The sequence below is a fragment of the Anoplophora glabripennis genome, unplaced genomic scaffold, assembly GCF_000390285.2.
Source record: "Anoplophora glabripennis isolate ALB-LARVAE unplaced genomic scaffold, Agla_2.0 scaffold4, whole genome shotgun sequence".
In the NCBI taxonomy this organism is placed as follows: Eukaryota; Metazoa; Arthropoda; class Insecta; order Coleoptera; family Cerambycidae; genus Anoplophora; species Anoplophora glabripennis.
Window position 1 is genome coordinate 3,357,646 of NW_019416568.1, and position 12,022 is coordinate 3,369,667.

Here is a 12,022-nt window from a genome sequence, read left to right on the forward strand (position 1 = left end):
TATCTGAGCGTATTGGCTTATAAAGTGTAACTTTTTTCAATCTTAACGCAAATGTCTCGGTAAATATTTATGTTCCATTGTATCATGTATCAAAATAACACTTCTCATAAATATTTTTTATGCTGAATTATGGTAAAACTAATTCTATATTAATAGTGACTGACAATAAAAATTATTACAAGCACCTTATCATAGAGCAAAGTTCTTATGATGAAATTTAATAAAAAAAGTCTCTATATTGATATTTACACATGATATTTTGGTGCCTGCAGCATAATTTCAATTATTTTAAACACGAACCTAAGTGAAGGTAGGTACTTACCTACCTAATAGATAATAGGTACTTACTGTAAAACGATATTAACATTAAAAATCTGTATACCTTGAATAGCTACCTATCCACTGTTATACTTTTTATATTTAGTTAATGATGTAGCGGGTACTGATTAGTAAATTAAAGACAGTGTCAAAGTTAGTAAGAAACGTAAAAAATCTGACGTATTTTGTACAGAAATTCCAAGTAAAACAATATATAAGTATAATTTTTTTCAATAGCAAGCACATGTGTGTGATTGAATTTTAAAATCCTGTCAGAAAAATGTTAAAGACTTCGTTAAATGGCTTTACCAGAAAAGTTGTAGGTAAAAACATTTATCGCGTCGTTTATATCATGCACTTTGACATTTAGATAATAATATCAATTAACTAGTTTACTAGTTAACAAAAATATAACATTCCAAGCAGCTATAAAAAAAAAACATAACATTGTAGTTGTGTTGTAGTTTTGTCGTTATTTGTTTTGATCGAGGTTTCTAAATAAAAATTACGATGAAAGTTATTTACCAATTCAACGCGATAGTCCTTGAATTAACTGATATAAAATAAACAATGCCCATCATATTTTAAATGATAAGGCCCGGTTGACAGAAGACATAGAGCCAGGTGGTCATTGGAACACTAATTGCACTGTACTCACTTCCACATTGTATTCACATCAATTCACTTGATAACAAAGCCGAACAATTTTTCTTATTAAGCACTACTCAGTACACAAACACCATCACTCATTTACATCGTTTTATTTTACTTTATTTTCTTAGACTGTCAGCTCGAGTTATACTGCAGCCATGTTTTTTTCTAACCACCTCCTGCTCTACTACTGCAAATACAATGCAAAATATCTCGTCTCTGTTTTACCGACTGAAAATTTAATTTTACACGTTGTTAATAGATGGCGCCACATACCAAAGAGGAAAAGCCGAGTAAGGACACTTTTTTCACTGCAAAGCTGCAAATGGCAAGTTGATAGAAATTGAATCTTAGATATTGGTGTATTGAGCAATTTTCTAAAAATTGCTAGTTTTCTTTTATTACCATATTACACTTATGAGCTCACCCCTCATAAAGAACCTTGCCTTGTGAACGTTGTCAATTCTAAATTATGCAACCAGTTTTACATGGAATTTCCGAAAATTCACTCCGGAAATATTTTACTGTTGGAGCCTATACCCTTTACTCCTCAGATAAGGGTGATCCTGTGAGACATTCCGTAGTGACTTTTGTAACTGGCCACAAATGCTTCCAAAAGTTTCCCAAATGCTTTGCCATAACTGAAACCTTAGTCCTAACGAAGTATTTACAGAGTTGCTAGGTAGTAGGTCAGTCCCCACAAAGCCTAGCCCGAGAACAAGGACAGATCAACGATTCCTAGCTAAGGCTAAGGAAATGCAAGGTAATTTTGCAACTGGCAGCGACCAGATACAAAGACCACGGCATAACAACCCGAAAAACCATTTTACTTTAAATATCAAGACGGGCGGTGAAAGTCTTAAAACCTGTATATTTTATGTTTATTTGTTTCATCTGCTACAAAATTTATACAGTAGAACCCTGATTATTCATGGGCAGATTGTGCGGGGTGCGGATTATCCGTGCTATGCCTAGGAATTTGTGGTGATGCATTATTTTGTGTTTTTGTTCAAAAAAAAACTATATAACATCATATGTTGAGGCTAACGCTTCTAACCTGAAAAAGTTGCTAATATTCTATTAGCCTATTTCGAGGAAGTCGACATTTTAAACTTATAAAAAATACACGTAGTTCTTTACGTAGGATCGACATATACAGTAATAGTATTAGAGTCTTCTCCCCCCCCTTCGCACACATCAACGTATCGAGCCGAGCAAGCAATATACGGGGCCCATAAAAATGAAGTTTAATGAAAGAAAAGACCAATAGTTGCAGGCTATTTTATATATTGTACAAGTATTCAACTATAACATGTGTAAATTTCAGCCTTTAAAATTAATAAATGAAGTCGTGGCGGTTTTTCAAAAAAAAAAAAAAAATTCTCGGACCCTGTTGGTCGTAGGACACTTTTTTTTAAATTCGTGAAAAAATGTCAACTTTAGAATGGCAGTTAATCAAAATTTTATGACCTCGAAAAAAGAAATGATGTTTCGATCTTTGAAATCGATTTGAGGCTCACGCAATATTTGCACAGAATAGTGTAATTATTAAGGAAAATTTTAAGCCCAACCCCGTTTCTAAAGATGGAGATGAATTATGGGGATTTTACAAAAATTCGTTTTTTTCGAAAAACTCGATTTTTGCAAAAACTATACAATATTTTTTAATTTTGAAAAAATCATATTATTTTGCTCACCAAGAGCTATCGTTTCACAACGCTTCATAAAAAAATAATTATTTTTGACTGATACAGCTATTTTAAAAAATTGCGATTTTTAGCAGTTTCTTTGCAATAACTAATTAATTTATTTATCGATCAAAACCGATTTGGGCTTATTCGATCCGTATTAAAAATTCCTACATTTGTTTGAAACATTTTTTTTAAATTTTTTGTTTTTTTTTTTAATTGAAAAAAAACTTTGATCTTTGGACGGCATTTTGAAAATGAGGGCCAAAAATTCAGGTGGGATAAAGTAGTTCATTGAATTCTATGGAATTTTTCCTAATTTTTACATATTTTCAATTACTGAACTATTTTTTGGCACTTGAAAAAGTAATTTGATTGGAATAATGATCGGGGTTCTATTGTATTTTCTATATTGAAAAATAATGGCTGTGGGTGGGATAAGCAAGTAAACACACTGGCTATATTTAGAAAATTCCATTGATGATAATTCAATAAGTAATTGTCTCCTAAAAACATTTGGAAATGACATAATAATACTAACTATCGCAATTGGGCAAAAGCAATTTTTATTTAAACAGATTCAAAACATCAGTATAACACATTAGAATAATTATATATAATTAACATGTTATGTCGACACGTCTTAATAGAGTGCCATAAACTATATGCAAACTTTTGATATACTCCTGTGTACATAATCTTGTGGATACATAAATATAAGATTAATTAATCACTTATTTGTAAGTTTAGGTCTAAGCAGTTCTCTGTATTTAGGTATCTTTTACAACTTTGTTTATTTGTTAACACTATTATGCTATTAGGTATGCAACAGCGGGAAGGATATTATCTTATAATCCTACAGTTGCATGGGTAATCCTACTGACATTTCCTGTAATTTGTAATAAAGTAATTTAAAGTTTTGGACCTAAAGCAGGTAACTCGAGATTTCCGATAATATTCATGGTACCTTACTTACCTCTAACCATTATAAATAGACATGTAGCAGGCCTTTGGCCAGTTAGAAATAAATCGTCAAAGTAAGCATTTCACTCATTCATAAGAATACAATCCACTCCAAAGTAAATAAACTAGTGTATTAAGCAACAAGAAGTTCATCATTTCAATCCCAAACATTTTGGTCCTTCGAGCCGGATTGTAATTTTATGCAGCAACCTCTAATGATTCCATTTCACGAAGCACATCGCTCTTACAACACATTTTTAAATAAATTAATTTTTGAACGTCCGATAAGTCCCTTCTTACGTGAATTGCCGAATTGAATAAATCGTAAAAACTTATTATCGAATGAACGAGGAAAGGAAATTAAATGGCTAGACTTACTTTATTTTGTGCTTGCTCTCTTCGGTGTTTGCTATCTTCGTGGTGATGTTTCTTCATGAGCTTCTGGTTTTAACTGTTCTGCTCTTTTCCTTTATGCTGTTACTTATCTGTCTCGAATGGACCAAAATGTTTGGGATCTAAAGTAAATAAACTAGTGCAAGCAACAAGAAGTTCATAATTTCAATCCCAAACATCCTGTTTGTTCTACTTGACAAAAAAATGCAAATATTTCGATTCAAAATCTTTATTCTCTCACACCAAAAGAATGTTTTTAACCTACTTATCGCTACAAACATATCACGATGATTTAACGACAAACCTTAATTACTACTCGTCGAGCTGCTCTGACTTAATAATGGTATTCTTGCATTTTTATTAATGTAATATGTAATCCAATGATTAAAATATGTTCTACGCTCTCTAATTACATTTGCATCAGAACTAGGATTATTATGAGTAATTTTTGGCCTAAATTTGCTAAAGTGGTCTAATTGTGGTTTTCTATGGACTTCACCTATACTGACACTGCTGTGACATTTAATTTCGCCTTCAGAAAACGATGGCTCTACTGACAGGGCATCACCGCTCGACGAATCAAATGCGTATTTATTGACATAATTAGATCTGGGTGTATTTTTTAGCATTCTACGTCTCAAGGGAAGACTAGCTACTTTTGGGCGGTTCTCACAAAATAAATTTTCTTCGTCTTTATATCTGCCGTTCTTGCCTAACTTTAAGTGAGAATTCATCAAATTAGAGTCATTTGGTACACAATCTCCATGAATCTGCATTGAGAGGACTGTAAAATCATTTTTGGATTGTTTCGCTTTGGAAGAACTGTTTTTATAACCACTTTCATGATTGTCAGTATATAATTTTCTGCCAGAACCCGTTTCACTATAAGCCATATTGCTCTTAGAATGTACTGAACCTGTCACATTTTTGCGAATGTGTGGTAATATTTTTTTCAAATCATGTGACGTTGATTCCGTTAAACTCATTATAAATTCAGGTATTGTTGATTCTAGAGACTGAACTGAAGGTATATCACATACTTTGTCTTTGTGGTTGTATCCTTCTTTAGCGAATTTTTCTTTAAGTTGTTGGAATGTATCTTGAGATCCTAATCGACTCGTAGTCTTCGTCTCTGGCACTGTGGTCTGGTGTATGGGTTCGACAATATGCAATTCTCGTTCATGTTTTTGGACATAATCTGAAACCTTCTGCTGCTCGAAGTCTTGACTCTTGAATGATTCAGAATTGACTGTTTCCTCACTCGAATAGCTTACCGTGATACTTATCTTTTCGTAACTCATATTAGTATCCTTGTCGTAAGAAGAGATACTGGTTTTTGGAGGGTCCACATTTTCTGTTTCAATTTTTGGTTTTTCTGGGGTCGAGCTCACAGATGATTTAAAAGATGATGTTTCCACCTGGGTTGATTTTGCAGAATATAGACCAAGGTCGTATAAATTTATTGGCACATTATTTGGGGAACATGATGGATCCGATTGTTTTTTTTCGGTGGCACTTATAGCAACCGTTTGATTTTTCTTTGCTGCTGTACTTTTTTTAGTTTCTGAAAAAAAAACCAATTGTCATCCTGGCTAAGTTGATTTAAAATTGTATGAGGTAGGTACATGGATTTTAATTTAATTTCTCTCTGTTACTAAGTAATTTTTGGTTTTTAGTTTTAAGATTACAGAACAGTTACAAATATAAAAGATACTACTATTTCAAAAATAGGTATTAATAATCTTATTAACAAGAATCATATTTTAAATAATGTTCCATTGAAGTTAAGAATGACACTTAAAGCAGACCAACCAGTACACTTTGCTGATTTAACACCTCATAAAATATGCTTGATTACATACTAAAAATATACATCTAAATCTGTCATACCTCCAAAAGACATTTGGTTCTTGATATACACCGGTTTATGTTGCGATATTTTTTGTAAAGTTTCAGGAGTTATGATAATTCCTGTTCGATTAATGCTTGTGGATGCAGCATTTGGCAAGCCATCGGGGTTTATATAAGTCTTATAAACAGATGTATCCATGCTGTTAACATTAAGAGGCAATTTTGTTTCACCAGGGTCATGCATGTTTGGATTATCGTATATATGAAATGATTTTAAGATCAACTCTTTGCTTAAACTCTCCAGCTTGTCTGAAATAAATGTTATAAATTTTAAAAATGACGTAAACTTGTTAAATAACAAGGATTGTTTAATAATTTTATTACAGGAGCAATGGCATATGTGCTTTGTACATATACCTTGTATATAAATAAAACTTCATAATGTGAAACAAAAAGAAAACTGACTTTAATAATATCAGCAACAATAACAATTAATAAACTACTCATATATTGTAAAACGTGATTTTATATAATTTATAGCAATACTTGACAGTGACTTAGCCCTTCTTGAAAATGTACTTGACTTATTGACAGTTAAATATTTTTACCATATGGAGAAACTTAACCCTTACACATAATTAAAAAAAACATAAAATGAATAGATATTTTGGCATTACCTGTACTTTTCGGTTTCATACTCTCTTTCAACTGTTTCTTTCTTATTATTACTAGTTCACCATCACTGACTGAGCCCATGCGTCCTGCACTAGGCGGTTTAGTGTAGGGTAGTGCGACACTGTGTTTATTGGTCAAGAAAAAACTTAATTCGCTGCTTGCACTCTTTAACCAATCCCTCAGTTCCTTTTCAAATCTAATTTTTAAGTTAGACTGATGACTGGTATGAACTAATTCATAAAATTTACTATTTCTTGCCTTGCTCTGCGAAATATAATGTGTTCTACCCTGACTATCAATGTAAAACTTCAGCACACGTTGTACTACCAATTTTCTTTTAATATCAATAGGAGGCATGTGCTGAACACTTAGTTTTTCTATTTTACACAATTTGGGGACAGACGCAGGTATTGTGACTACACAATTGGTGTCCAAACAAAGCTTCTTTGGTTGTCTATCAGTTTGGGTAGAAGCAGTTTTCATTTCAGTATCTGTGATTTGTATGCCAGTGGAAACAACATCTGGTTTTACCTGAACTTCACTTGATTGTTGAGGTATGCTTTCCTGAATTTGAACATCAGCAGTAACTGTAACTAAACGAATATGCTTAAGAAAGTGAAACAGGTTGTACGTTTCACAATTTTTGGTGCAGGAAACACATTACAACATTTAAAATAAGAAGTGTCACAACTGTACAAAATAACTAACAGTTTTATATGTCCACTGTTTTGTCCAATTTAATGATGCTAAGAAATTTGTCAAGCTTTGTATTACTACTACAGAACTAGTATAATGCTTATAAATTTTGGTCCAATAAATTGACCAAATTATATTGGTACTTGTATTTTTGATAATTTTTAGGGGCTCTACAATGTATGTTAGACACTTTTTCATTTACTTCAGAAAAGTCTCAATAGTTTATTGTCTATCACAGTAAATCAGAATTACCTTTAACATCATCATTCTCCTTGCTTTCTGACCCAGACATCGAGTCACTTTCAGCTTGTTCGATTATCGTATTAAGTTTAGCTTGTAGGACTTCAAGACTAGCTGTCGCCTCCAAATTATCACAAAGTGTGTTTTTAAATTTATCTTCGACATCCGATTTCTTTTGGCAAGACATGGGTCTCCTTGTTTTGGGCCTAGTTGATTCTAGTACTTCACAACATAGGGGTTCATAATGTATTTGTGAAATTATAGTATCTTCATCAGGAACTTTAGTCATATATTTATCATGGTCTTGGCTATCACGTTTAGATTTATTCTTTATATCACTTAAAGTGTCTTTAACTCGGTCTATCAACATGTTAGCCTCGAAGATTTTTGCTTTGATGAAGTCTTCTTGATCCGAAATATTTAAGCTGTACAGTCTGTAAGAAATTACCAAATTAATATTTTGTTTAGTGGCAAATTTGTAATTGTAAACAATAAAACTTTAAAATGTTTCTAGACAAATTAATTCTGAATACAGTACAAGTAACTTGGAATAAATTCGCAGACATCGATTAGCATCATAAATTGTACATTTTTTTTGTAGAAAAGAAATACGTATACAGGGTATCTCGACTAGAAAATATGACCTTATTAATTATTTTTTTGAGCATTTTTTAGGATATGTAGTTATATATCACTACCAAATTTTAAAAATCCATGTCATATTTCTTAGTTCTGTATTTTTCTATTAAAAAAAGTATAAATTATAGTAAATGGGGGCATTCCACGCCAAATCGACCACTTTTAACCCTTTCTATTTGGCTGAAACTTTTTTATTGTTTTCTACCCCATTGAAAACTATCAGAACGTTTTTTTTTTCAAAATTTTTATTTGTAAATGTACTTTTTGGAAAAAATAAATCAAAATTAATTGGACCTATTCTCACTGCTTCTGAATTTTCGAAAAAAAAACGAAAATTTCTCGATTACTTTTGAAATTTTTTATTTTTTTTTCTTATAAAAACTGAAATTTTTTCAGTGGTTTTTTCGTTTTCTATTTTATTCTATTCCTTGAAAAAAAAATTTTTTTCAAATTTAGCTTGTTTTACATACCATTTTGAAAATTTTTGAAAATTGATATAGAATCCCAAAATTGAAAAAATTTATTTCATTTGAAAATGAATATTGAAACTGAAATTTCAAAAACTCAAACGAGGATGATTTCGAAATGATTTTTTCGAGTTCAAATGCGTTGCACGTCTTTTTTAAAGCTTACTGATCGTCCAAAAATGGAAAATAACAACTTTTTTTCATTTACTTTGTTTTTGGATGATTTTCGAAAAAATTACAAAAAAAAATTCAAAACGATATTTTTTTTCAGTTTTCAAAAAAAAATCGAAATTTTTTTCATGTTTACCACTCAATTATTTCTTTCATATATATTTTTTCAATTTTGGGATTCTATACTTATACATTTTCAAAAATTTTCAAAATAGTATATGAAATAAGCCAAGTAAATGAAAAAATTTTTTTTTTCAATACATACAAAAAATAGAAAACGAAAAAACACCATTCTGAAAAAATTTGAGGATTTATAAAAAATGTCGGTATTTTATAAGAAAAAGAGAATTTTATAAATTTTTAAAAACTTTGTAATCGAGAAATTTCCGTTTTTTTTTTAAAAAAAAAAACAATGAAGATAGGTCCAGATAATTTTTATCCATATTTTTTCAAAAAGAACATTTAAAAACAAAAATTTTGAAAAAAAACGTCCCAATAATTCAATTTTTGAAAAAGTTATGGTTATTTAAAAAAATTCTATTTTTTTCAAAAATTCATAATTTCTTTTGAGTTGGGTGAAAAAATTCTCAAAGGTTTTCAATGGGGTAGAAAACAATAAAAAAGTTTCAGCCAAATCGAAAGGGGTCAGTTAAAAGTGGTCGATTTGACGTGGAATGCCCAAATACATCTGAGCATTTTTTTAAAACAATTATAATAATTTTTCCAAGTCAGTGACTGGCACTGTGTAGTTCATTCAGACCAAAAAAATAAAGAATATAAACAAATTTCTTATTCAATCATTCGTAAATGATTGCAAGCCACTAATTTTGTCTGGAACTGTAATTTTATTTCCTTCATGTTGGCAACTAAGTTTAGGTAAAATTAAAAATCATTAAAACAATAAAATGAAGGTTAAATTAATTAAAACACAACATTCTGTTTCACCGGCTCGTGATTGGTATAATTTTTCACTACATTATATTCAACCAATCAGCGATCGCTTTATAGTGTGTGTAGATGCAACGGTTTGTTATTATACATAAATAATTAATATTGATGGAGCTAAGATTTAGAGTTTTAATTGACAGTACCAGTCATGCAATATTGGTTGCCTAAGCCGGACAGTCGCGTGGCATGTAACCACTTATGAAGCCTCTGTTTTTGTCTGACAATGAACTAATTTTACTGGTACTCATACTTATTTTATGAAACTGTTTTACATTTAAATTTCGACTTTACTTTAAAAAGTAAAAACTTTGTGCTTTATATGAAAAGGGATATTGCAGGTAAAGGACGTAAATTAAAACAATATGGTGACATTGATATAATTTTCTTTTATTTGACATCAACTAACAGCATAGATTGTACAAGCTTTAAACAAATAGATGTCAGTTGTTATACAAATTAACAACTACAAATATACAATTTTCTGACATTGTCAATACAATTTTATCTGTGCATACAATATCACAGATTTTAAAACTTTCAGTTTTGAATCTATCCTTATATTAGGGCCAAATCTCCAACAAATAAACTCACAAATGAATATCGGGTCGTACATACAGTGAGTTAGATACAATTGACAATTTTCTTCCTTTAAATGGGTAGAGAAATCTCGTGCAACATTAAAATATTCACTGGTTTAACTGCCCTCAGTAATTTGAACAAAAACTTATGCCTCAAATATCCACAACTTTATATTAAAAAAATTGAAAAACTATATTTGAGACAGTTTTTTTTAGAGATAGATGTGCCGCGAACATGTCGGCTGAACATGTGAAAAGACTTTCTAAGTTGTATGCGTATGCGCGGAATTATTTGTTGCATTTATAATTCCCGCAAAAAATTTTTGAGGTTGGTACATGTAAAATTAAAAATATTTAGCCATTTTCTTGTAATTTTGTTGGTAATTGTTTAACTGAAAGTACTGAAACTGACATTTTAAATATATAACCTCTTTTATATGTCCATATTTTATTATTTTTGGCAAAGTTAACAATTAGTAAGTAGTAATCAGTTGATTCTTAATTTAATATTTAATACACAAATAGTTTATAAATGAAATATGACGCCAAAATCAACAGTTTGGCTATATTTTTCTGAATTGAGTAAAAACTTCTGTTCAAAAACAATTTTTAAGAACTCCAGTACAATGGAAAAACATTTAAATAAGTATATTGGCTGTACGGGGAAAATTAGAAACCAGTTTATAAAAAAGTTTAAAGGTAGGTAGTAAGTAAAATATATCGACATATATTCATTAGAATTAAAGTAATATTTTGCTTTGTACCCTCAAGCAGTGACCTGCGAAAACATGACGTCACTCATAGGTGCCTTATTAGATTCAAGATCAAAAGTACTTTTCCCGACATGTCCAGCAGACATGTCCGTAACACACTTCAGAAAAGTGGTCATCTCTAGTTTTTTTATTAATGCAATTATATAATATAGATGTTTAATGTAGACCATATGATTCCTGTGAGAAATTATAATCATTTTTACTAAAGGTTTGCTCGTCTTCCAAACTCGGTCCGTCTAGACAAATAAAAAAAAACTGAGTGTGGCAACGAGCAAATCTTTTTTGAAAACTAGTGAAATCCAGGAACTAAATTGGAAGATGTTTTAAAGATTAGAAAATGTTAAAAGTTGATTTTGTGAAATCTGGTACACTTTAATGTGATTTTCTACCCTTTCTGGTGTTCGGTTTATAAGGAGTCAGTCATGTCACACAATCACAAAAGTAGTAAATGCAGAAGTTTCTACAAGACCAATGAAACGATATCTAGACATAGAGGATTCCGAAAAATTATTTTTTTAATTCTACTTCTACACCCACAAAATTTAAAGCAAATTTTACAATAAGACAATAAGGGGCACAATATACTCCTTCTGTGAAAATGTAAAAGAAAAATTCTTTCAGTAGTGGTTCATGTTCTCATCTCGAAATTAGATGATGTAGACAATAATTCAGTTAAGACATACAATTTACTTGTAAGCCAAAAATTTTTGCTATTCATTTTTTCACCTAAGTGTGTCTTGAAATTCAATGTCCAAAACGTTGAAATGTCTCGCATTAGACATTGCTAATGATAAGTTATTTGGGCCAAGGTAGAACTAATAACACTGTCAAAACTTTTAATAATTTGTAGATGAACCAAATTTCCATCTTAAAAGATCGTGTCCGGGTACAAAAATTTCCGTTAGCAGTTGCACTAGCCGATATCCCTAATTATATAGGAAGAACAATATTCGCAGAGAGAAGGATATACC

At 30.8% G+C, this 12,022-nt stretch overlaps 2 protein-coding genes across 5 annotated transcripts in view; both read right to left on the reverse strand.

The window, feature by feature from the left end:
• The window catches only part of LOC108917427 (mitogen-activated protein kinase kinase kinase 11), a 94,090-nt gene extending 92,940 nt beyond the window's left edge, over window positions 1-1,150 (reverse strand). For 3 of the 4 annotated variants that reach the window (XM_018724007.1, XM_018724008.1, XM_018724005.1), the window contains exon 1: window positions 844-1,150. The gene's annotated coding sequence lies outside the window, so the exon portion shown is untranslated. The remainder of the gene's footprint in view (window positions 1-843) is intronic. The other variant, XM_018724006.1, reaches the window with a different exon arrangement.
• Window positions 1,151-3,319: 2,169 nt separating this feature from the next.
• Window positions 3,320-7,550, reverse strand: LOC108917397. Its single transcript, XM_018723958.2, has 4 exons — window positions 7,488-7,550; window positions 6,542-7,132; window positions 5,904-6,173; window positions 3,320-5,577 (listed from the first exon to the last, which is right to left on the reverse strand). The coding sequence occupies exons 1-4, from the start codon at window positions 7,525-7,527 to the stop codon at window positions 4,319-4,321; spliced, it is 2,160 nt and encodes a 719-aa protein (XP_018579474.2). The 5' UTR covers window positions 7,528-7,550; the 3' UTR covers window positions 3,320-4,318.
• Between the last annotated feature and the right edge of the window lie 4,472 nt (window positions 7,551-12,022).